This window comes from Mastacembelus armatus, chromosome 7, assembly GCF_900324485.2.
Source record: "Mastacembelus armatus chromosome 7, fMasArm1.2, whole genome shotgun sequence".
Lineage (NCBI taxonomy): Eukaryota > Metazoa > Chordata > Actinopteri > Synbranchiformes > Mastacembelidae > Mastacembelus > Mastacembelus armatus.
The window spans coordinates 25,044,735-25,070,722 of NC_046639.1; the positions used below are offsets into that span (position 1 = coordinate 25,044,735).

At 41.0% G+C, this 25,988-nt stretch overlaps 1 protein-coding gene across 1 annotated transcript in view; it reads right to left on the reverse strand.

Moving 5' to 3' along the window:
• Positions 1-258: 258 nt before the first annotated feature.
• cacna1db (calcium channel, voltage-dependent, L type, alpha 1D subunit, b) overlaps positions 259-25,988 on the reverse strand; it is a 57,851-nt gene continuing 32,121 nt past the window's right edge. The window contains exons 10-52 of the mRNA XM_026333643.1: positions 23,634-23,708; positions 21,920-22,007; positions 21,750-21,776; positions 21,130-21,290; positions 20,797-21,022; positions 20,236-20,443; positions 19,935-20,055; positions 19,601-19,715; positions 19,398-19,464; positions 19,232-19,292; positions 18,994-19,135; positions 18,757-18,886; positions 17,967-18,026; positions 17,819-17,878; positions 16,588-16,694; positions 16,343-16,430; positions 16,093-16,200; positions 15,943-15,995; positions 15,705-15,851; positions 15,164-15,365; positions 14,079-14,237; positions 13,622-13,732; positions 13,142-13,219; positions 12,561-12,644; positions 11,262-11,303; positions 10,457-10,585; positions 9,892-9,957; positions 9,637-9,728; positions 9,387-9,546; positions 9,157-9,284; positions 8,893-8,989; positions 8,623-8,725; positions 7,918-8,019; positions 5,121-5,257; positions 4,545-4,661; positions 3,824-4,278; positions 3,385-3,411; positions 2,955-3,095; positions 2,502-2,653; positions 1,931-2,043; positions 1,591-1,725; positions 1,151-1,336; positions 259-564 (exon numbers count right to left, since the gene is read on the reverse strand). Of these exons, the coding sequence (XP_026189428.1) occupies positions 259-564; positions 1,151-1,336; positions 1,591-1,725; positions 1,931-2,043; positions 2,502-2,653; positions 2,955-3,095; positions 3,385-3,411; positions 3,824-4,278; positions 4,545-4,661; positions 5,121-5,257; positions 7,918-8,019; positions 8,623-8,725; positions 8,893-8,989; positions 9,157-9,284; positions 9,387-9,546; positions 9,637-9,728; positions 9,892-9,957; positions 10,457-10,585; positions 11,262-11,303; positions 12,561-12,644; positions 13,142-13,219; positions 13,622-13,732; positions 14,079-14,237; positions 15,164-15,365; positions 15,705-15,851; positions 15,943-15,995; positions 16,093-16,200; positions 16,343-16,430; positions 16,588-16,694; positions 17,819-17,878; positions 17,967-18,026; positions 18,757-18,886; positions 18,994-19,135; positions 19,232-19,292; positions 19,398-19,464; positions 19,601-19,715; positions 19,935-20,055; positions 20,236-20,443; positions 20,797-21,022; positions 21,130-21,290; positions 21,750-21,776; positions 21,920-22,007; positions 23,634-23,708 (5,366 nt within the window). The remainder of the gene's footprint in view (positions 565-1,150; positions 1,337-1,590; positions 1,726-1,930; positions 2,044-2,501; positions 2,654-2,954; positions 3,096-3,384; positions 3,412-3,823; positions 4,279-4,544; positions 4,662-5,120; positions 5,258-7,917; positions 8,020-8,622; positions 8,726-8,892; positions 8,990-9,156; positions 9,285-9,386; positions 9,547-9,636; positions 9,729-9,891; positions 9,958-10,456; positions 10,586-11,261; positions 11,304-12,560; positions 12,645-13,141; positions 13,220-13,621; positions 13,733-14,078; positions 14,238-15,163; positions 15,366-15,704; positions 15,852-15,942; positions 15,996-16,092; positions 16,201-16,342; positions 16,431-16,587; positions 16,695-17,818; positions 17,879-17,966; positions 18,027-18,756; positions 18,887-18,993; positions 19,136-19,231; positions 19,293-19,397; positions 19,465-19,600; positions 19,716-19,934; positions 20,056-20,235; positions 20,444-20,796; positions 21,023-21,129; positions 21,291-21,749; positions 21,777-21,919; positions 22,008-23,633; positions 23,709-25,988) is intronic.

The window sequence follows — 25,988 nt, forward strand, 5'->3', positions numbered from 1 at the left end:
ACAGCTCCAGGGGAGTGTCCTGAATTCTGGCAGGTTAATTGATTCCTTCCAGTTTGGTTGAATTTATCTCAGCATTTACATGTTTTACTCATCTCTGGCATTTCCACTCTCCACTCCACAGAAAGATAAACAAGGCACTTTGTTCTCTTGCCATCCACGTGTACTGCCATGTCATTTTCTGTCTATTGCAGGATACACAGGTGTGGACAGTATTAAAAATTCAATTGAAAAAACCTAAAATAATCCTGTGAGTCACTGCTATAGTGACGTGATCCATATCATCTCATCTGTTAGGTCCTCCTCACATTTCACAGCCACATATGGCTCATCGTCGCTGTAGTCCCGGATGCTGCAGTCTCTAAGATGCGCAGTGACACGTGGGTCTGAGCTGGCGCTCGCCATCCCCCCACCGCTGCCATTACCCATGCTCCCATTCAACAGATTGCTGGCGGCACTCTCCATCTCGTCGATGGTCATCTCACAGGCATCTGCAATCTCATGTTTGGTCACTGACACAAACTTAGGGTCCCTGGCGTATTTCCCCAGACCCTCAGAGATCAACACCTGAGCACAAGAAGTGGAAAACAATCACAGCTGAAAACTGGTGAAGTGAGAAAGGAGAAATTCAGTAGCAATAAATAAACTACTACAGCTACATTCAGAATTTGTCAACAGCAGCAACTATTCTGGCTATATGAACCATGTGTGTGTGTGTGTGTGTGTGTGTGTTTGAGTCAGGATGTGGCTCTGAAAGTACATTAGTTACACTGACTGATGTTTCAGAACAGAGTAGAAGAGTCTGAACTGAGATTTCCTGCCTCGTTGACAGACTGGAAGCTGCACACTGAGTCAGACAAACCCTGATATTTCTGCTGTTATGTCCTCACGGTGCATGAACATGGTGAAACAGAGCTGAAATGATCCGTGGAGCTCAAATGGTCAATATGTTGATTAGGTGTCAGTAAATTTAGCATCAGGATCACAGAATGTTTAATGTTTGATATCACTATAAAATGATTACTTTGGGTTTTTAAGCTGCAAATCAAAACTAACAAATATTAATATTTGTATCTTGGCAACGGGATATTTCACTGGAACATATGATCAATTAAACAATCAATCAAAACTATTATCAAATATTTTTACTAACAGCCTCCACCAGACTGTCGGCACTGCCTCTCTTCTGCAGGAAGTGTGAGCGGCTCTCTGCAGGCAGCTGCAGGCGTGACGGAGAGTGGCTGCGGTTGGGAGGCGCTTCCTGGCCGCCTGTATACCATGAACTCCTCTTCACTGCTCCAGGGATGCTGCCGACGCTGCCGGGACTGTGCCAGTCCACCTGAGTACAAACACACACATACCATACACACACAAACACACACTGTGTTTGCCCTAATCACAAGGCACTGCTTGAACTTTACAAAGCATGTTATCAATAGAAACAGATGATAGCAAATCTATTTCTGCTCTATACACTTAGGCTCATTTGAATGTTTACTCAAGTCACGCGTGGCTCTGAACAGCCTTCAGACGTCACTTTCTCCTCCAAGATAAAACTGACCTGACCTGGGAGAAATGTGTCAGTGATCAGACCTGTATGAGCGGGGTGTAGCAGGGCGAGCGGTCACGGCTGAGGGGTGAGGCAGGAGGCGTGGCCCAGGAGCGCAGCGACCTAGTTGGAGACAGATGGTGGATTCTGCTAGCATCGAGACCAGCCACCGCCATTACCTGAGGTTATAGTTCAAAGGTCAAGATGATTGAGATGAATGAAAGCAGACATTTAGACATTTTGCATGGAGGAAGTAGAAACAAAACAGATCACACACACACTACTCCTGCAATTGTAATAACTGTACTGCATATTCAGCTATCACATCATTCTTAAGGAAGAAGGTGTGTGTGTGTGTGTGTGTGTGTGTGTGTGTGTGTGTACCTGCTGCTGCATCAGCTGCAGTGGCAGAGCTGTGCAGGATGGGGAGGGCGGAGCATTATCCTGACTACTTCTTCTCCGCAGACACTCAAAAGTGAACGCTGGTCTGTTGGAGGCTGAGACAAAACACAAGAACAAAAGTTATCACTGTCTGAACTAAACATCCTGTTTGCTAATGCTTTCCTGAATCAGCGCATTGATGCAAAAGTCATTTCACTGTTCACACCATCACATGCACTAATCCAAAGAGGTCACATGAACTCCACATGCATTGATCCAGTCAGAAAGTATTCACGTGCCTTTTTTAGGATATTTAGGTATTATATTTTCTCTTTGTACAAAGTGGTAAACTGACACCACACAAAGAGACAAAAAACGGATAAATTTGTTGTCAGGTGTCACTTCACTTATGGGGAGTGTAGTCTGGGACTTTGTGTTGCTAAACTGCACATGTTTGGGAGACACCAGAGACGTATTTCTGGTGAAACATCACTGTACTGTAATACACATGTGTAAACAGAACTGTTTTTAATTTATATATTACAGGAAAACAAAGACTATGGCAGCGTCTTACCTTGAGGTGAGGGCAAAAACCATTTCCTGGGCGACCGCCTGTCATCTTGGTAGATCGGCCGCTGGTCATCGTCATAGTAACGATCGGGATCACGCCCAGAAATCTCAGAGTCCAAGTCTCCCTGTGCGTCACGACGGCCCCTGTTGGACAACCTGTGACACAAGACATTAAAACTTCACATATTCACACTGATCTAATCCAAGGTTGTAAAAAAGAGGCACCATGCAAATATATGATTAATGCTGGATGCAAAGACAGATGCACATTAATATTATACTGTCATTGGTGAGTAATGTGCCATAAACTACAAGCAAAACAATAAATCTGCCACTGTGAGAAAAAATTTGAATGACGTTAATGAGATACAGTACACACATGCAACAGTCCAGCTGTGGTGCTACTGGCCACAGCTGTATTAAAGTGAGGTCAGGTTAGCCTGACAGTTGCTGCTACCTGTCCCGCGTGAGCATGATGTCGTCTTCATGAAACTCCTCTCCACTGAAGTACTCCCCTGAGCCTCGCTCCTCATCACTGTTCCCGCCCCCTGGATCCTCTTGGCTGATGGTGGGGTAAAGTCCACCGCTGCTTTCTGACCTGGCGTTGAAAGTCAAGAAGTCATACAGGAGTATTTTTAATCTTTTAAAATGTTAATCTTTTCATTTTAAAGTCTTGTTTTGCAGTTGCTGTATATATTAGAGGTTTTATGCAGATTCAGTATATGGCAGAATCAACATTAATATTATTTCACAGCAGCAACACGATGTCACTTAATGACAGGGCCAGTAAAAGGTTTTCACACTGTTTTTTGTGACACATCCAACACCAAAAACAAGGTGTTGTGAAATGAAGCTCTGTTCAATGACAACAAATAACATGCAGGTACCTAATGTAGGTCTCATAGTAGCGTGTCCTGCTCCGAGGAGGGGAAGGGATCAGCCACACAGACAGGATCATTTGGAAAAGGAGAGCAGGAAATTAAGAAGGTTGCATGCAAGAAAATTGAAGAAGAAACATGTCCAAATGCTAATAAATAAACAGGAAAGGCAGTATTACTGGTTTCATTCTGAATCCTGCCACTGGGAATATATCTCTTTGCCAGAAAGTAGTTCCAATGAAAACTGTTAATAACAGTTGCAACACAGCAAATGTGATGGTTAATGGGATTAATCCATTAAGAACAAACACCTCAGTGGGAAATGAACAAGGTTTGACACGGAGCAATGATTTCTGGTCATACTGAACAGGCACAGGATAGTTTCAAGGTAGGACTCTAGCAAACACGCCCTTTGTTCGTTGCTCTCTAGAGCTCTCAATCCACTGACCTTGTGGAATGTGACTTCCAAGGCTTGTCGTGCACTGCTCTGCTGTACGTAGATGCTGATGACTCGATCTTAAATGAGGATGGGCGGTCTCGCCCTAACAAACACTTCGGCTGCCTCCCATTTGTCATGGAGAGAAGTGAGGGCACGTTGGCATTGTTGAGGTTGGCGTTGGAGGGTACTGGTGACTGATGGCAAGTGGAATTACAATTAGGGTAATTATATGTGTTAGTGGGCTGATAGTGATGGTTACACTGGATGGGCGAAGAGTTCATCTCTGTCTCCCCTTTCTTGTCATTGCTGCTGGCACTCCTGACAGCTAGGGTGGGTTCAATGGAGGTGCTGCAGGAGAAAGGCTGGATCTGTAGTGGCCGTTGAGTGACAGTGGTCAGGTGGGAGGAGCCTTGCTGATCCCCACTGACGTGGTTAACATGGTTCCCAAAAAGGCCGCCATTACGCTGCAGAGACACCAGAAACCGATGAGGACTGACACTAAGGACTGACGGTGAGCTGTTCAAAGCACCACTCACACTAACGCTGGACACAAACTAATAAAGAAATTGAATGAACCTAATTCTCTAATAGAAGGCAATTCATTTCAAGGTCTTATTTCAATGTCATCAACATTCAACAGAGCTGGTTGGGTTTCTGGGACATCAGCAGGACTCTCTTTGAACTGTGAGTCTACAAAATTAACTTGAGGGTAATGTTTATCAATGTTTACCCTGTAGATTTCCTCTTCTTCCTCTCCATTAGCATCTACTAACCCCTCGTCCTGCAGGTCACATGATATGGCTCGACGGATCTCTGGTCCGATGTCATGCAGCGTGCGCAGGCCGGCCTGCAAAGACAGCAGCTGTAACAGCAAACCTACAATTCCAGCTGTTAGTGTTTTTCTCTGTGCTCCTCCCTCTATCTGCTCTTACTGTTACAGACCAACTGACACATCAGTGATTACAGAGGGATTCATAAAGGGTGTTGACGTGGTTTTAAAGGTGGCCAGAGTGAGTGCAAACCTTCTGCAGGTTTTTAGCTCAGTGGAGTTCCAATGAAACCTTGGCATGTACTGTGGATTATAAAGAGTAACTGGGAGATTATTTGCAGAGAGAAAACAGAAATCTTAAGAGAGAGATCAGAAAACATTGCAAAATGTATATATATATATATATAGATATATATATATATCTATATATATATATATCGCATCGACTGGCTCTGAGGTTTTATTGGTAGGAAGTGTGTATAACTGTGGTCGCTGGAGGAGTGAAGCTCTAGGATTGATACTCTGTACTTTACTCACTTGTAGAGCCATGGTGGTGTTGAGCCTCTCCCATGAGCGCCTTCCCACAAGCCCTTGCTCTTTGCGCCTCTTGAACTTCCTGAAGTAGTCCTGTATCAGGAAGGTGGCATAGAACTTCCCCACTGTTACCTCGTCATCTGAGTGAACAGACCAGACACACCAAAGCCTCCCAGATCAACACCAGGATTCCAAAATACCACAGTTCTGGTATTTGGTGTTCACATCATTTATAAAATGAAACCCCACAACAGAGTGATTACGCACTACTAACAAACAACAACAACAAACACACATTTTGGCAGAAAACCAAACTGTACTGAAAGTATCAGCGATGAAGCAGCGATGCTGCAAAACCCATAATAAATATATATTTATCCATATATATCCATAAAGAATCGAATTATTCCTCTAACAGTAAAAATGAGAAAGATATAAAGATGTTATCAAAATGCTGCTTGAACATCTCAGACCGTAGAAACACTATTTCCAGTTAATCATAACAGATCAACACACACACACACACACACACACACAGCTACATTGTAAATTTTCAGAACATTTAAAAAATGACTTCTCTCACCCACTATACTGTATAACAGGTTCTGAATTATGACTTTAAATAATTAAACCAAGTTGTATTTGAACTATTTCATGTTTTAATATCCAACCTAACCTAAGTGAGTGTAGGAACCTGCTTGACCTCATATACCTGAGGTACCAAAACCATTTAACATTACAGTCATTTATGCATTAATCACTAAGGAAACTGGTATTTCTAGGATTAATACAGAAAACACAACCACCACAAAGACGTCAGATCTTTCGAGACAGAATTTACCACAATTAGTGTTTACAACTTCAGAGACAGACAGGCAGAAGCGCTTATATATCCAGAAACACAACAGTAAGCACATGCAAGGAGGAAGCAAAGAAAAGAAGTTTGGAGACCCAGCGAGGGTTAAACCTGTTGCACACCTTTCCTCTTCAGGTAACACACAAACTACAGTCGCCACAGTGTAGACTATGACTATCCACAATATCTGCCTTGCAGGGAGGCTAATGAAGCGTGGGTCTGATTCACTCAGATAAGTGGGTGCTAAAGCAGACTGGGGAGAACATGGCTCAACATGAAAAAGTAGGCTGAATCATGGCGTGTAGGAAAGTGAACAATTTTAGTCAGAGAGGACTCAAGTAAAGGTTCATGATGTCAGTGAGCTAGAAGCTTCAAGATGGATCATTCAACGGTTAAAAAAGCGGTGGATCATCATCCATCTTCAAGCCCCTGGTTTCTCTACATCACCTGACACAGCCAGAGAGAAATTACAACTGGCTCTGTTCAGAAGGAAAACCTGTGACCAAGTGCATGTTCAAGGTCACAGAACTGTTTGTCTAGATCAATACCTGGGGTTGTTTACCACTTTTACTAAACCACATTATATACAGGCAAGATCTGATAAACTGGATTTACAGTTTGGATCTTATTTATGTTTTTAAAGACAATGATCATTTTGATTTCATTTCACTGAAGGGAATCTACGAACACTTCGACCTGATGTGGGCCGATCCATGTATGAAAAATGCTGCGCATGTCAAAACAGATTTTCTTTCTGGATAGAGCCCGATGAAGCTTTTTAAAAGAGGTACCAGTAGTTTCATGCCACCTGACTAAAACAGAACTGCTCCAAAGAGCTCGGGACGGCAGAAAGAGAAGAGAAGACCAGCAAGTGACTCGACTAAAAGCAGAAGAAGCTGCAGAAGAGAGAAGCTTGGCAGAACAGATTAAAAAAAAAGGGGTTAGCAAACTAATGCACACAAAGACATGCAGTTTAATTAAGAGGCAAGTTCTAAAACAACACAGCAGAGCTGAAGCATAGTAGGCACAGAAGACACTAAATAACATGCACACACTAGACCAGACACTTCAGTTTATAACCAGCATCAAGTTCTAAAACCCCTCAAGTTTTATGCCTCTCAAAAATCTAGCTCTTGTGTTTTAAACATTTACAGGTGTTTTTAAAAAATCTGAAATTTGCTCTTTTGCAGTGGAAATATATCCTCAACGCCTTGAGCTCAATGAATGATGACCCACTTTCTTATCTAAAATACATCATCATGTACACAGACATTTCTAGAAACCACCAGGTATTTTCCACAGAAGACAAAACATGACATTTAACAACAGAAAAAGTACAAGGTTAAATAATAAAATGAATGACAGATAAATCCTATTTTGCTGCTTCAGTATCAGGGCGACTCACTGTCATGGCTCCTCAGAAGACTCGATATAACAGAGCCATTTTAAACAGTGTTATTAACACCTGTGACTTTCCTGGTATGACAAGTTACAACAAACTGGTACAGGTCTGAGCATCTTACTGGAAAAAAAAGAAATGAAAGCAGCCTCTCAAGCCCAATTGCAGAATAATTATAAGTAATAGCAAAAAAGGAAGCAAGATGGCATCGCAAATTAAGGGAATACTAAAATGTTCATTCTGTTGTTTGACATCCTTCCTCTTTCTATTAGTGCACAGAAGCCCAAACATAGAGCTATTGTAGTGTGAATGCCTTTGCTGTCAATGCAGATGCTGCACCAACAAACATGTAAATATATGTATCATAATAGTAAGAATTCATTCTTTATGTATGGCATTTCATCTGGTGCCAGCTCTGACATTCACATAATACTGCAGTTATACATATACTGATGTGCTCAATTTGTGCAGCATTGTGTGTGTGTGTGTGTGTGTGTGTGTGTGTGTGTGTGTGTGTGTGTGTGTGTGTGTGTGTGTACACTGACCGCCTGCAGGGGGCACCACTTGGTCCAGCAGCTTCATGCTGGTTCTCTTCCAGATTTTCTTGATCACGGCTCTAAGCTCCTCATTGGCTTGCTCCAGGTTACCTTAGAAATGGGAAACATGACAAAAAGCATCCAGTACCTGATATATGTTGGTGTATTAAGTGGTACACAGCTGAATCAACCTCTTTCACACACACACACACACACACACACACACACAACACAGCACATTTAAAGTTAGAATGAAAGCACAAAATTCCTGATGATAAATAAACAAAATTAACTAATGCAAAAATAATGTTTGCTCAGGGCTGATTCCTAGAAGCAGCATTTGAGTGTGAAGCTCACGGGAAATGTTTAACCTGATGTCTTGTATGTTTGGTTTTGTTTTTTCAAGTCTCAGTCCTGACTGGATTCATACTGTTTAGCTCACATGTGCACATTTCTACTTTTTTGTGATGATTTTCCTTGTGAGCAAACGGTTGAAACTGTAGGACTTGCTTGGAGTCCACCTGTTCATGAGTTACTGTGGGTCATGAGTGAAATGCTGCCTATATAAGAAAAACACAGACATACTGGTTTTGTTAAACTCTCATTTCATTTAGACCTGGAAACTGCATTAGAGACAACAAAACACTATTTTCTTGCGCTCTGACTTCATGCTCATAATATTTCAAACTTTCTCCCTATAAGGTGCAGACTCACCCTCGGTCTTTATCTTGAGAGCAGTGCGGACCAGAGCGAACAATGTGGCGTTAAACATGACGGTCCCGTCACTATTCAGAGGCATGTTCATGGCCACCAGGCGCTGTAAGAGAATTCAAACAAATTGACGAGGAGCTGTGACATTAGCTGTGGATTTATCTGTCAAAGATGTATGTGTCTTTTGTAACCCTCCACATTCAAAGACCAGTGGTTATCATGTGCTCATCTATCTGTACAGGTGTAGGTTTTTGCTGAGTTGCAGGAATCCACCTTGCAGGCCACTCTGTGAGGACAGAGTTTGCCAAAGCCCAGTGGAGGCTGGATCCTCCTCAGCAGCGTCACCACATCAAGATGCTTTATCCTGCCCCTGACAAGATCCATTCAAATAAAATACGTTATACAGCTAAGATCAGTTTGTAGCATCACCACAGGCACCAATAAGTAACAAACATCATATTTTAGTGCACTAACAAAGATTTCTAGGTCGCAGACTGTGGTTGGTATTTCTCTGCAGAATGAGTCCTGAGTACTCACTTGGCCTCGGGATCGTATTCAGACCAGATCCTTTTAAACTCGTCCAGGTGATGTGGCCCCAGAATGGACCAATCACGGGTCAGATAGTCAAAGTTGTCCATGATGACAGCTACAAACAGGTTGATGATCTAAAACCAGAACAGGCAACCATTTTTGGCATTTTACAGGAATGTGAATGTCTGTTCTGAAACATTACTTGCACTGAAGATTGTAAAATGTTTGAAGTTTACCAGAAAAGCACAGAGCATGTAGAAGCTGATGAAGTAGATAATAGCAAAGCCACTGCCACACGTTCTCTCCTCTCCGGGGTTGTAGTCAGACTCTGAGTCACACAGCTTCCCTGGTAGACAGGCTAGCATGATCTCCTGCCAGGCCTCGCCTGTGGCACACCTAGCATTAATAAAGATGCAGAATGAGGGTTCTTATCCCATGTAATCTGAGCGTGGATCATACAATCAGCAACCTGAACTGCACAAATACCTGAAGAGCATCAAAACAGCTTGAGGAAAAGTCTGAAAGTTGTTGTTCCGGTTGATCTGTGTTCCGTCCACCATGGCTATTTTCCCAAACACCTGAAATCAGACACGTAAATCATCTAACGAATCAGCACGGCTGCTCTCAATTATGACCAGACCACATTAAATGTGACGAGAAAGCACAGAAGCAACATCCTGCAGTGTGTTTATAATCCGTTCATGTTCAGAGTTTGATTTTCAAAATATTAATAAATTTTACCTGCATACCAATTACAGCATAAATGAAGAACAGCATCGCTATCAGAAGTGCAACATAGGGAAGAGCCTGGGGTGGGGAGAAAAGAAAGAATGAATGTAATTAGAGTAAAGGATCTGATCAAATCCCAATCTGGATAATCTGGGAGTTCTACATAGTTTCAGGTTGATATTAGCCTGAAAACACAAAACACACCCCTTGTGTATAGATGTGACTGCTGGTGCTACATGGGTGCTGCAAAGGGCACTGGCAAAAAGAAATTAACTTGGCACGATGTTTTCACAAGAAAATATATGAAAACACAGAATAACCTGCAAGAATAACCTCTAAGATGATAACATGACTGTTACCATTTGCATTAGTTCAACTTGTTTGTCGGATTTGCCTCCTTTTCCCAGTGCTAACATTAGCTTGTAGTACCCTGAATATATTTTATATCCATAAAAGAAGGGAGATGTTACATATTACAAAATGTTTCCTGTGATTATTACAGGACGACCTCCTGATCTTATCTTACACTATTGCAAAGTGAAAGATGATATTTAGTCTCTGCTTATGAACCTCTCACCTGGAAGGACTTGATGAAGGTCCACAACAGAGTTCTGATGCCCTCGCCCCTGCTCAGCAGTTTCACCAGTCTCATCACCCTGAACAGGCGGAAGAAGGTGATGGAGATGCGAGCGCTGTCCTCTGTGTTCTGTGGAGGTGAAGAAGAAAGTGTGACATCCAAACACACAGTGAAGTGATAAACCTCTGTTCTACACATGAAGTCATGCAGTCATCCATACATGCATTCTGTCAGTCATTATACATGAGTCCCGTTAGCTAACAGGCACCGTAGTGGATCAAAATTACTAAACCCTCCAACATATGATGCGTTCTCCATCTTTGCAGTGGCAACACTCAACACACATGCAGATTAACTATGTCTTAGAAACCATGTCCTTAACAGACCTGGAGGACTGATACATACAGCACAGTTAACTCTGTACGCCTGATACAGAGAGAGAACAAGCAACATACAAAACTAAAAGTCCAAACACAAACTGTTACAGATTGATTTTTTTTAAACTGGACACACTAAGATGGAGCTTTTACTGTGGTGGTGTCACATTTGACGCACGCAAGATCTTTAACAAGTAAAATAAAAGCAATGCAATGTTTATGTGGTGTCTGACTGCAAACACTATGTTGAAATGAAGAAATGACAAAAGACCATACGGTGTTACTGTTCCCCTGTGTCATGCCATGCAGACAGGACAAGCTGCAGTCACAAACCCTCAGACTTTATGAGTGAAACCAGAAGCTGTTTTTCATCAGGAAATAAGCGACAGAGTGACAACAGAAAGGGAAATGGAAGAAGATTTATTTACCCCTGGCTCCACTAGCACCTTGACGACAGGAATGGCTGCTGACTTGAAACCAAAAGCCTAAAGTTAATCCGAGTTACACAAACCAGCTGCACAGCACCAAACCGTTCAGAAGTCAGTGTTGTTGCAAGTGTCATTACACATCAGCGTTACCTTCGGCTTATTCGACATGTAATTATATAAGAAGCACCATCACTTCACAGCCTTTCAGTTTTATTCCACAAATATCATCATCGTCAAATACATGTTCTCAGCAGTGACACCAAATATGAGATGCAGACATACAGTAATGAAGAAAATGAGCCTTTGGCCTTTAGTAAAATATTATACAGTTTAACTGCTGTGGGCTATATATTCAAAACACTGTACACACACTTGAACGTCAGTGCTGAAGGAGTGTTTTTCTTTTTCTCTTGTAAAGATAGGAGGGTATGTGATATCTCCTATATGGAAACTGTATCAGAATAAAAATGTTTATATAATAGGAACAAACAGGAAAAGATGATGTCCTTTATACTGAAAAATACAGAAATAACTACACTGGTACTGTGAAGCAGAGTAACTACTGGTACATGAAACTCTAACATGCTCTCAGGACGTATTTGCCTGTTGCTTTAACTCATGATATCCAGACTTTCATATTTATTTATTTTATGTAGCCTCAAGTTTGGTCAACTACGGTGTACAGTGCACACTTTACTTCAACACCTGCATTTACAACAAGTGACTGACAGGACAGACGAACGTCTTTGCATGGACAGGCCTGCAGCAATCATGGAGTCAGTGTTCACAGCAGCTGCAGAGCAGCACACAGAGTGGCCTTGCACTAGCAGCACAGCACGTTCAAACAGGTTTACAGGGAAAAACAACTATTTGGTGTAAAACGATAACATCTGAGATAGATTTTGAGGAATGACTACAGATGAGGACAAAATGAGACTGAAATGTTCGGTTTGTTGTTCACAACCTGTAGTTTTGGTTTGCACAAATTGCAGCTCCAAAAGTTTCCAAACTTTCCCTTCACCTCTTCCCAGCAGTAACAGTGTCATGTCTCTCATAATAAACAAATGAAGCTATTACACTAAATCATACATTGGATAAAAAGGTGGCAAATCATGTTGGTTAGTCAGTTAGACAACGTCCTTGCCATATGGGTAAATTGTGTTTTCATGCTGTGCATTCATTTAAATTAAAAACACACAAAAATGTGAGCTTTAATGCGACTCTGCAGCTAGAGCAAGGCCCTCTTTCTGAGAGTTTCACAATAAGACAGTCATGTATGTGTGATAAATGACTACTTACATTGATCTCAGTGATGGCAATGTCAACCACGCTACCCACAACAATTAAGGCATCAAACGTGTTCCATGCATCAGCAAAATAGTTCTGCAAGCGCAAGCAACAAAGACACACAGAAAAGGAGAAAGGGAGAGAGAAACAACAGAGCAAGAAAGAAAAGAGGTGAAAAAAGAAAAGAATTATGAAAGATAGGAAAACATCAGAGTTGTGATTTACCTGAGTGAGGTTGAAAATTAAATCCCTTCTGCTAAATTTGACAGTATAACCTGTTTCATGTAATAATATATTGACTTAAACATCTCAGCCAGAGAGTGAGACTCTAATACAGTGGCAGACAGAGAAGTGTTTTGATGTAATACATATGTTGGCATTTCCTGCTGTAGGCAGCTGATGGAACATCAGCACATATTTGGTCTATGGTGCTCATCATCCGTTTGATCAAGCCAACTTAAAAAGATCGAACAAAATTCAGGACAGGGAGAAAAGGAAGGAGGAAAGTGAAGGAAGGAAAAAGGAGTGTAGCAGCAGCAGTGGGAGAGCAGCAAGAGGCAGTGACAGAGTTGTACATACTGACGTCTTTCTACCTGGCTGAGTATGATGTCGACTACACTGCCGATCACCACCAGAGCATCGAAGACGTTCCAGGCGTCCCCGACATAGCCCTGGATAAGGCAGCATGCACAGCCAGCAGGAGGAGAGGGGAAGGTAAGAGAAGAGGGGGATGCAGGGAAGTGTAAGAGGCAGGGAGGTTATGATGACAGGAGTAATGGAGGGTAAAATGCCCAGGAAGGGCATCAAGAGGAAGCAGAGGGGGAGTGAGAGGGAGAGGAAGATTCTTTAAGGGTTAAAAGGAAGGGGGGGGGCGGTTTTAGGTAAAAACTTAAATGCAAACATTTTAGGGACAAACTATAAAAGGAAATCCAAAAGGAAAAACTCTGAACCAGAGCATTTAATGGTAGATGTGCATGTATTTGCATATAGTCCATTTAAATGTTGCAAATACTGCAGTATCTGCAATTTTCCACGTCTCCATCGTGCAAGAAAGGAGACGTGATGACACTTACTCTAGGTTTGAAGGCGATGAGCTTGAGGATCATCTCCACAGTGAAAACCCCTGTGAAGACCATGTTGAGGATGTCCATGGCATAGTTAAACAGATGGGACTGACCATGGTGCTGGAGTGAGACAGACAGACAGGCAGACAGACAGATGAAACCAACACTTATGACTACTACAACTCCAATTCCAAAAATGTTGGGTCGCTGCGTAAAATCTACATAAGAACAGAACTCAATGATTTGCATGTCTCATAAACCCATATTTTATTTGCAATAGAACATAGAAAACATATTGAATGTTTAAACTGAGAAAATAGACCATTTTTTAATTATATTCATATTATAACATATGGAAGTTAGATCGCATAAATACGAATTAGTCAGTGTGAGATAACTGGATAAAGTTCAGCATTAAATGACTTCAGGTGCATTTGACCTCGGGGACCAGATGAAGAGCCCTTACCTGAATAGCCAGACACAGGGTATTGAGGATGATGAGGACAAACATGACGTACTCAAACCCAGTGGAGTTGACCACATACCAGAATTTGTATTGGTAGGGATTTTTGGGGATGTAGCGGCGCACAGGACGAGCTTTAAGAGCATATTCCACACACTGACGCTGTGGAAAGAGACAGACGCTCAACAACTTGGCATTTCAAAGTGAGTGAATCTAACATTTATATTGTAGTGGAAAAATGCGTTTCAGTGATTGATTATTCTTACTGATTATGACTGTTATTGTTTCTTACTGTGTTCTTGGTTTTTCAGGTTCCACAGGTTTTCATTTACAGGTTGATTCACTAAGACTCATGTGTTTGTCATAATCATATCTGATGTTTATGTTCTTCCTGACCCAGTATAGTCTTTAGTCTATAGACACTAAGGGACACAGTGTTCTCAGGATGTTGGTGAAGAGTATCTGGGAGAAAGGTTCCTTAGGACACCAGGTGTGAGGAAGGGACCAGTATAACAGAGCAGGTCCAGGATGGAGGGTCAACCGTCCAATGAGAATATAGAGTTTTAGAATATAGAGTTTTAGAACACAGCCTTATTAGGGAAGGACTTTGAAGAACAATAGGGAAGTACAGACTAAATTATCTCATTATGTCAATGATTATTTGCATTTACTTTGCATGTCTGTATAAGTAGAGGCCTCAGCCTGATAGGAGCTGAACAACTGGGGAACAACTGGGGAACAACTGGGGAACAACTGGAGAGCAACTGGGGAACAACTGGGGAACAACTGGGGAACAACTGGGGAGCAACTGGGGAACAACTGGGGAACAACTGGAGAGCAACTGGGGAACAACTGGGGAACAACTGGGGAACAACTGGGGAACAACTGGGGAACAACTGGGGAACAACTGGGGAGCAACTGGGGAAGACTCTGATCGATTGTTCTATTCTGGTTTGCTCCTTTCTATTCAGAGAAGACAATCTGTCTGGACTCTCTTTATTGCTCATCCAACAGTTTTTGCCACAACAATATATAAGAACCCAAACATTATACACAAACACACACAAACGCACATTACACCTTCCCACCTGGTTCTTGTCCAGCTCGCAGTTCTTGTACTCTTTCTCTCCCTGCTCCTGGAAGGTGACAATAACGAAACCAACAAAAATGTTCATCATGAAGAAGGCGATGATGATGATGTAGATTATGAAGAAGATGGAGATCTCGATTCGATAGTTGTAGATGGGACCCATGTTCTCTTTGTTGGAGTCGATGGCCTTGTACAACAAACTGCCAGGACAAACAAAACAGAGATGATGAACAGTAATCACTCATAACAAGGTTTTGTTTCTTTAATAATAATAATAGACATTACTTTATGCCTTACACAGTCAAATACATGCTCTGGTACATTTTCATGCAAACAAAATAGTCTAATTAAAGCTGTTGTAGACTTAAAGAGAGAAGGCTACATCTCTTTCCTTTTGCTTTTTGAAAATGATGAATGAAAATGATTTTCATTCAGACAGAAACAAAAGTGATTAATTAAATAAATGCAGAGTCTTGCTCTTATTCTCCTCAATGATCACCAAGTCCAAATTCTACCTCAAAGAGCAGAGCGGTACGTACGTGGGCCACCCTTCAAAGGTGGACACGGTAAAGAGAGCCATCATGGCCATGAGGACGTTGTCAAAGTTGAAGTCACTGTTGTACCAGATCCTTTCCTTCACCATGGGCAGAGCCGCGTCCCCGTTGTTGTAGAGAATGTATGTACCTCTGTGATGTAATGATGAAATGTAAACCTTATTCACACACACAAGGAAACATTCAGGCAAATGACCAAAGCTGGGAAACAGGACAAACTTACTTGCACTCCTCTGGGCTGGACTTTGCATCATCAGTGCATCGATAAAATTTCCCCTTTGTTCAAAAACAACAGAGAATGTCAGAGCTTCATTACTTCGTCTTCACTATTGCTGGTTGTACAATTTCCTTTTGTCTCTTTCCAGTTACTCACCTTGAAGAGCTGCACTCCAATACAAGCGAACATGAACTGCAGGAGGGTGGTGACGATCATGATGTTGCCGATGGTTCTGATGGCCACAAACACACACTGGACCACGTGCTGCAAAGGACACACAGGTATTTAATGTTAGCAGGAACATACAGCACCTCATAACAAGCAAAGGTCCAACCATGCACGTGTATATTGGAGAACTAGACAGTTACAAACACATTGCACCATGTTCTACTATTGTAATTCTGACCTTGAGCCCCTTGGCTCTGTTGATGGCCCTGAGTGGACGAAGAACTCTCAAAACACGGAGAATCTTCACCACTGAGATAGCAGACGACCTGTGTAGGACACAGCAGTGGTTTCAACTCAGCAATAACTCATGTATGTTGTCAGAGTAATTAAAATATTAAATCCTAAATCCTAATACCTGCCACTTGCTAAATGTTTATATATTAGAGCAAAAACATGTGGACTCATTTGGTGATTGATACGTACTGAATACCAAAGGACACCAGAGACACACCAACGACCAGCAAGTCTAATAGGTTGAAGTAGTTTCTACAGAATGCCCCTTTATGGAGGAACGCTCCAAACGCTGTCATCTGAGCAAAGAAGAGACAAAAATCAAAGAATACAGAAGATCTACCTTCACACACACAAACAGACTCAGTATTACAGTAGTCATTTTTATACAGTAAGCACATTGCAAAAAGGGTTGTGCTAAATTTGAGATTTTCTTCATGTGTATCTCCGTATATTAACATTAATTTGACATTTCAAACACAAGGATCGATATTTTTTTAAAAATGTCGACGCGACCAGGTAAGACTCACAACAACAAAACATTTAAAGTGATTTAAAAAAACAAACAAACTTATTAATGAAAAGAATTGTGCAGTAATGCAGTACAAATACTTACACATAATATAAACAATAATTATAAACAAACATAGGGAACAATATTCAACTGCCATTACACTTATTTTGATTGGAGATTAAACCAACTCCTGTACTATAAACACTTTCGATCAAAACGGAGCCTATAATCATGTTTTATATATGATTTACTTGGTGCAAGAATGCAACAAGCAAATGAGGAAGTCAGAAGTCAGCAAGTTAAAAACGAGTAGTTTGGTCCTGATTTTATGGATTTCTACAAGAACATTCATTGAAGGTGCATTAGCCAAAAGAAGAACAAACAAAAATAATAAAAATACAACAAAAAAACAAAACATGGAAACAATAAGGAAGAGGGCACATCTTTGTGTAGAGTTTGCAACTAGGCATGGGATCTAAAGCTTGATGTTATTTCAAGTTCATCTCTCCACAGTCCAGAATATTTCAACATCTTTCTAATAAAGAATCAACAAATGTTAGTTGTAGGGAAATCTAACAGTTTCAAAAATATTTGATTTGGCGAAAGGTTTGAAAGTACCACAGGAGCCATACAGCCAATCGAGTTTATGGTTTAAATATTCATGAGGTTACAAAAATTAATTGCAATGCTGGGAACTGTAGTTGTACTCTGGAGAGCCACTAGTCCATAAACTGGTCGATGATGAAGAGGGAAAGTGACAGAAAAGTGACTGACCATGACAACATGACAATCAGGCAGCCGTTCTGAGCAAAAATTATAGAAACAAAAATGGAGGGAGGGAGGGCGTGTGCAGCAAGCTTGGAAGTGGTGGTTTGTTGCTGAGGCAGCGAGGCAGTTTTTATTGTTTACCTTAATAAGGATCTCAAATGTAAACATACTAGTGAAGACATAGTCTGCATAGCCTAGGATCTGAGGAGGCAATCAGAGTGACATAAGCACCCAGGGTTACTGAAGCTCTACCCAGAACAGCACAACACATCACGCAAAGGACATTTACCTTCAACAGGATCTCAACAGTAAAGATTGCGGTGAAAGCATAGTCAAAATAACCAAGTATCTGCAAGAGGCAATGCACAAGTTTGAGTCATTTCAGAATAACAGCACGATGATTGATCTACTTGTAGCTGTGGATACAATGAGAGTCAAACACACATTAGTCATTATTATATCAAAGCTGCATTAGGCAATGTCTAAATGTAAAAACTTGTCACTGAGTCACACACTGATCCTGCAGCTGCAAACTGAGACGGCAGAGAAGTAGCATTATTAGTCAAATTAACAAGAGGGGCAGGTCTTCTCTGCCTGAAGTGTGGGATTTAAAGTTTTCTACAGCAAAATGGATTCCACAGAAAGCTAGACTAACCCAAATGCCATTCTGTACCAAGCCATGCAGTGAATAACCACAAGCAGCTGAGTGTGGCTAAAGCCAGTGCTATGTCTGTGGTGATGGAATTTAATGTCATGACATTAAACCATTTGTGACTGATGAATTCCTTATGTGAATTAATGAAATTGCATAGTGCAGCTTATTTTAGTTTGTAGATATCAAACATGCGTCATAATCAAACATTACAATAATGAAACAAAAACAAACAAACAGTGGGTTTACTAGCTGTAGTAAAAACAGTTTTCCTATGTGGTTCTACATGGCAGTGATATAACCTGGTAAGCAGGAGAGCAAGAATATTGGTCACAATATTGGTTTGGAAATATGACCAGGGCCCTAAACGTGAAAGGTGGCCCTTAAGAACAGTTAAAGACTTCAGTGCTGCTGGTTGTTTACATACAATATTGCGTGCAGAGAAGTTGCGTATAGGGTCCTCAGCAGCCAGGGAGACAGAGCTGAGCATGATGAAGACCAGGATGAGATTGGTAAAGATCTGATGGTTGATCAGCTTATGGCAGAACACACGAAACCTACAGAGAGAGAAATAAAACGACAGACAGGGGACAGACAAAGAGTATGAGCGTGTGCACAGTGAATGTGTGTGTGTGTGCATTTGCACGATATTGACGAGACTCACGGGTTAGTGCTGCTAAAGATGAAGAAGGCGCTGCCCTCTGGGATGGGCGGAGTCTTTTCTTTGATGGTGAGTTCAGACAGCCTCTGGGGGCGGGGTCCAGGGGGGACTTCTGGGTCCTCATTATCATAATAGTCATCACCCGCTAGGGAACACAGTTATTTGAAATGTTTTAACATTAAGACCAAACTCCTGTTGCATTTGTAGTTTGCTACCTGTCTAGACTCTGTGCTCACTTTACCTGGAGAGTCGATGGAAGGATACAACTGTTTGTTTTCCTCTAACAAGCCCTCGGCTGGAATCTGCACATAACATTCAGGTTTAGCCTTCTAGCAATGCACGGTTGTTGAGATGAAAACTATGACGTATGACGTATGAAGAAAACTAGAGCTAATCTCTGCCTTTACCTTGACTTCTCCATCCCTGGTGGTTTCTGTTATTTCAGCTCTTTTCTCTCTAGTTGTGCTTGAATCCCTGTTTGGAAATGAACAAGACAGAAACTCTTTTTCTTCTTTGCCAATAGAAAATCTCTGTGATAAACGTCCAGATAAATGTCCACTTCAATAAAAATAAGATGTGAAATATCTTAAATATCTGTCCACAGCTGTACTTAGCACTGTTCCTCCTCTTCTTGGCCTCTTCCTCCTCTTTCTGTGCGGTGTTAAGGCTCTCTGCGTCGGCCAGGTTGTCAACAGCAATGGCCAAGAAGACGTTTAGCAAGATGTCTGCTCATGTGATTTAAGGAGAAAACGCAGAACAACATGATGAAATCTCATCACTAAAAACACAGCGGGGCTTTGGGAATATGGGGCAGCAAAAATGAGTTCAATATCAAAATACGTCTTTTTCATGAGGATGTGGATTTTTATTTGTGCGTTTCTTTAAGGGTCGCACACACATTAGGTGTGTGAGCGTGTGTGTGTGTGTGTGTGTTAGTAGGATACAGTTTCCACAGATGAAGAGGATGATGAAGTAAATGCAGACCACCATCCCAGAGGACGCCGGACCACCATACGCCATGATACCATCATACATGACGGTGTTCCAGTCTTCTCCTGTCAAGATCTGCAATAAAAGTGTGATAACATCACCAGTTGAATCATTTATTCTGGGACTGGGATGGAAGCCAGCTCTATCATGGAATTCTGTCTTCTCTCATTCAGACTTGCTTTGCGTGTTACTCCAGACACTTTGAAAGTTACAGTTCCTGCAAATCGTCTCCAGATGTTCTGAATGAACCCTCACCTGAAACACAGTGAGCAAGGCCTGGGGGAAGTTATCAAACGTGCTCCTTTTGGTCACAGTCTCATCAAAGTTGAACTTGCCCCCAAAGAGCTGCATCCCGAGCAGGGAGAAAATGATGATGAAGAGGAAGAGCAGCAGCAACAGGGAAGCGATAGACTTCATGGAGTTGAGCAGCGAGGCCACCAGGTTACTGAGAGATGCCCAGTGACTGGAGAAGAAAAAAATAGCCAGTAAGAAGAAAGATAAAAAGAACTGGCTACTGACTTTACAAACTCATTTTGGAGATAACACATCAGAAACTTTTGTCTGACCTGATAATTCATTGATGTTCATTCTGTCAAAGCTACTACACACTGCAAACTTACATACAGTATGTTTAACCTTCTTTCTTTTCCTGAAGAAATTTAAATGTCTCTTTTTAATAGGAAATAAAACCTGGAGGCTAATATTTATTTCTAAACTCTATGGTCTACAAAGATTAATGTAATACATTGTTGAATGAAGAAAAGATTAAGGCCTGAAACATTTATGCTCACACACACACAACTTTCTGTTGCGCACCGTGTGACCTTGAAGATCCTAAGGAGCCGTACACAGCGGAAAACAGAGATGCCCAAAGGAGACATGATGGCCAGCTCCACCAGGATGGTCTCTATGATGCCTCCACACACCACGAAACAGTCAAAGCGGTTAAAAAGAGAAACGAAGTAGGCCTGCAACCCCAAACTGTACATCTTCACTACCATCTCCAAGGTGAACATCGCCAAGAGGACTTTGTTGGCTACATCTGGAGAGGACCAGAGAAAATCTGTTTATAGATTTATCAGAGTCAAGGAAACTGACATAAATAGATATTTTACAAAAAGACAGAATAAAACAGAGAAAACTAATTACCCTGTACTTCAGTGAGCCAGTCTGGCTGGTTATAATGCTCAGACGCGATGGTGAGAGTGTTGAGGAAAACCAAGATGATGACCAGCCAATAAAACGTCACTGATTTTACAGCTGCACGACACTTCCGACGGCAAAATCGGTTCCACCGCCGCCACTGACGACTGATTGTTCCACATGAAGATCAATGGTCGGGAGACACATAGAGAAGAGTTTGGTTCCAAGAGAAGATGAAATAAGTTACATCAAAACTTTGGAAATAAAAAATAATGTGTTTGGCTTTAAACTTTTATTTCTCTCATACGCAATTTAAAATGTGAAGAAATAAAATGACAGCACAACATCACTATGACTCAAATATACAAAAACAAGAAAGACGAGTGGGAGGATTTGGACGTAAAGGGAGAAAAAAAACCAATGATGAATCTGTGGCGAGGTCAGGATAAAGATAATCAGAAAGAAAACATGACAGCGGATCAATTAAAATTTTAAATGGACATAGATGGAAATATTAGGGATCTGAGCAATTTGAATTAAAAAATCATGCAAAATGAATCGAACAAAATAAATGAATGAGGAACACATCCACCATGCAGAGTCATATCAAGTGATATGATACTAACCTGCACTTTGATTTAGTAATTTTCTGACTGAGGAGAATAAAACATGAAGTAACTTTTAATAAAGGGCAACAAAATCTGCAGCTGTGCAAGTGTTTAGCAACAACCATGGTGTCATTCGACTGGTCAATGAAGTGTTTTCTAAAAAGCTGTGTGTAACATGTCACACTCACCACAGTGGCCCACAGCAGCGTGACTTGTCTTCCTCTCCACTGTGAGTCTCTGTGTTCACAGACTCTGTCTCACTAGTGGGCATGCTCGCTGTGGTATCACACACACACAAATACACAAATGTCAGTAATGTTAATTAACAAAGACGTTTAGGACAAACTGTAGTGAAGGAAACAGGCTTCACATATAAAAGTGACATTATGACACATTTTCCTATTGACACCAATGTGTTGTGGTTTGGCTTGGTCATAAAGTCAAATGTTTTATCAGTATGTTCAAAAACACGCTGCCACCGATGTAAGCTTTAAATACAGAATACATGTCGATTGAAATAGGGCATATCCAGTTTTTCTTTTTTTGCATGTACACGAGCTAAAATATTATCTTTCCTTTCACACTTCACTTGGTTTAAAGGTTTAAAGGCCATGCCAAACCACCAGAACACAAAACAAAAAACTGAGAATGTGAAAAATGCAGGTGTCAAATGGAAAATGTCTTTTCAAAGCTTGACAATAGGGAATATTTAAGCTCTATTTAAGTGATATTATCCAATTTCATCCCCTGGATCTTGTAGAAACCAGCTGTTTGATGGACACTGCAAAGGTTCAAGCCACAGTGAGTACATGCTGCCAGACCTGAGTCAAATTGGACAATATTTTGGATTATGATTTACATTTTTAACTTTGCATTATTCTGACTAAAACACTACCAGAGTACAAAGATGATAACTCAAAGTAGAGACAACTGGTAACAGATCTGGTGATCATCAAATCTTTTAAAGATTGTAAATGTCTGGCTCAAATATATGGACCAAAACTATTTGGTCCAGGTCTGTTAGTATTACTTATACAGGTTACACAGTATATTGGAAATCATATTTACTCTACATGCATTAAATATTTCCTTAGGTGGCAAATGAAAGGATTGATTGGAAATGATTGGATGAGAGAGAAAATCCATTTACTACTTTATAATAAACCCATGGTATTAACAGAAAACATTCATTTAAGCAAAATGTATTTTTATGCATTACGAGCTACGTCAAGATGTAATAACTGAAGTGCTAAAATAGACATGAGAAAAATAAACTTTGTTGCTCAAAAAGTTTATTTGCCAGTCTAAAACTTTTCATCGTATCAATCAAAACCTGTGGCAACAGATTTATTTAAAGCTTTGGGACAGTAAAAATCCTTATTCATTCATGACCTACTGTTATATTCCTATATATAGCAATAGTAGTGTGCATTCACATGTCGTCATACTGACCATAGCTTTAAATCTATCTTGTTACTGTTTGTTAACCTGGTGTGTTTTTTACACTGAATAAACGTTTGCACTGTGGTTTCAAACATGTAGAAGTTGCTATATGTGATCTAAACACTTACCGTCCTCCTCCATGGTGACGCTGGACTAAAGGGGATTTTTTTTTTTTAATTTTCCATTCATCTGTTCTACCACACAAAGTGTTGATTAATTAGTGTCAGTGTTTAGATCGTGCCAGTAAAAAAAAAAATGCAATGCAAGGGAATGAATTTGCTCATGATAATGGTCAGGTTGAATCAATAAGGGGCAGGCAGACACACACAGCACAAACAAAAGCATAAGCAAAGCAGCGACACCCTGAAGGATAAAGATGAACTGACTTAATGAACGTGCACAAGACACCATACGCTCCCCGGCATTCTCACACACACACACGCACACACACACATTTACCCTGTGTCTCTGTGGACTGGGTGAACCAGCCAAACTTTCCTTTCTTCTTCTCAGTAAGGTCAGCCAGCGTGACCCCTTGGGGTTACCAACATGCAGTTCACACAGCCAGACAGCAGAGGAAGCAGTGGGTCAATACACAGCAGAACAGGAGAGAGAGGCATGTACGACAAGAGACAGCTGCAATACAAACTAGTGACACAGCTACCATGTCCAGAAAAGCTACTATCCGCTTTCCTCAGCAGACGGGCTGCAGAATCTAAACATGGGCTGTCTTATCCTACTACATTGAATTTATCCATTATATTTTCTTCTAGCACGAAGGCAACTGGCACTTAGAAAGTGCTAAGGCTGAGATATTACAGGAAAGGAACAAACTTTCATGCATTCAGAATAATTTGTACATAAAAGGCTAGTTAAGAGTTAGGAAAAAGGGATCGGGAACATATCTTTAAAATCAAATGCTGGCATGAAAATAAAAGCTAACAGCAAAGATAATTAGCATTTATACACATTATGCAGTCATTGCACCAGATCTGCAAAAATTATCCACTTTACTTCATTATTATTTTTTTTAATTTATGAATTTTTAAGTTCATGATTTCTGGACAGAGTAACTATATGATACAATATTAGTTTGGGAAGGATTAGCAATAAAAAAGACTTCAGTAAGAAAACAGAAGATAGAAAAGAGACTGTGACAAGAGAAGAAGATAGAAATTCACAAACGGAGGAAGAAGGGGAAGAAAAACTATTGTTAGCAGCAATCTACATATTTTTCACACAAGGCACACAGACACTGCAGGAATCAAGGAAAGAACATTAGTGTGTTGTCTACAACAGGGACAGCAGAAGTAAAAGCGAACACACTGTCAGTGGTTTTAAGGCACGGTAGCACTGATAAGAATAGAGGCGAGGCTGCCATCAAACATCAGACTTATGCACACACAATATCAACAGCAACAAGGCACACAGGACACATTCTGCAAATGGGTTTCAACACACACATCCAAACTGGATTCTATCAGTGACGCTTAATTCATTACTTAAACAAAACTTTAAAATATCTATTTCCTTTAACACGTAACACTATCATATGCTGAATAGTTATGCCATGTTCACATTATTGTGCAAAAAACAACTCTGCATGAGACTCCTAATTATTGTGTACAGACACTGGCATGTTAACTGTTCCCTGGTCTGTGATGGGGCCTGAGCCTGAGCTGATCTGGTGCAGATCCCTGGCAGGTCCCCAGTCTCATCTCATCAAGTGCTGCTTCATTAACACTCATGAGCCCTGATGCAATCCTTTACCTCTCCACCAGGAGGAGCCGTGGTTTAGTTTACCACAGAGGCAGACTGAACACTGTCAAAGACTGACTAAACAGAATGAAGAGGGACAATCTTACTAGTATGCATTGTTTTCACATCCGGCGTCATAACAAGCATCACGTCTCAAGTGCCGAGATCACGACCGCTGTGTGAGATTAACACAGAGGGTAACGTTACTCAGAAAAGCCACCACACCAGGGCAGTTTGCAGCAATGAAGCGATGAACACAAGCCCAGTATCTGAATTCTAAATGAAATATGACAAAAACATGCCATGACACCAAACCAATGCTGGTGCAGGTGTCAAGTACAGGACACCTTCAGATCAGATGAGAGTAAAAATGGCACTTAGGACACAGGTTATGATGCCTGACACATATAAAGAGTCTGTGTCTATAACAGCAACTCTCAGCATCATGCAGACACAAAGTGAGGGACTGTAGGCCCATATAGACTCCACAGCAAGGCAGCACACACCAGTTACCTCCACCTAAACTGATGATCATACCACCCAGAACCTACCACAAAACCACAATACACCAGATGTCCCACATTCCCACAACACATTGTATATGTTTGTTATTCTACAACAAAATCTGAGCTGACGAGGAGGAAACAGGCTGCAACAACTGCTGCTATTAGTGAAACGAGTCAAACTGAAGATGAGGATGAAAAGGTGACATTAAATACAGAATAAAAAAATGATTTGAAATGGAAATCCTCACAGAGCTTCAGTTATAAATATACATAAACCAGATTAACAACAATGAGTAGGAGTTTAACATTTTCAGGATCGCTTTAAAGGACACAAGTTGCCATAAGGATATACAATATAGGAGTGTGTGTGTGTGTGTGTGTGTGTGTGTGTACACAATGAAGATAGAAATTCAGAAGGGTTTGATTTTCTTTTACACTCTTAAGATGCTTAAAAGAACCACCCACAGACAGGCTTAATCCATGTCAAGGCTCACTTCCACCGTCAACACAAACAGTCTGAGGCAGCTTATTTGCTGTACCCGTCAAATGA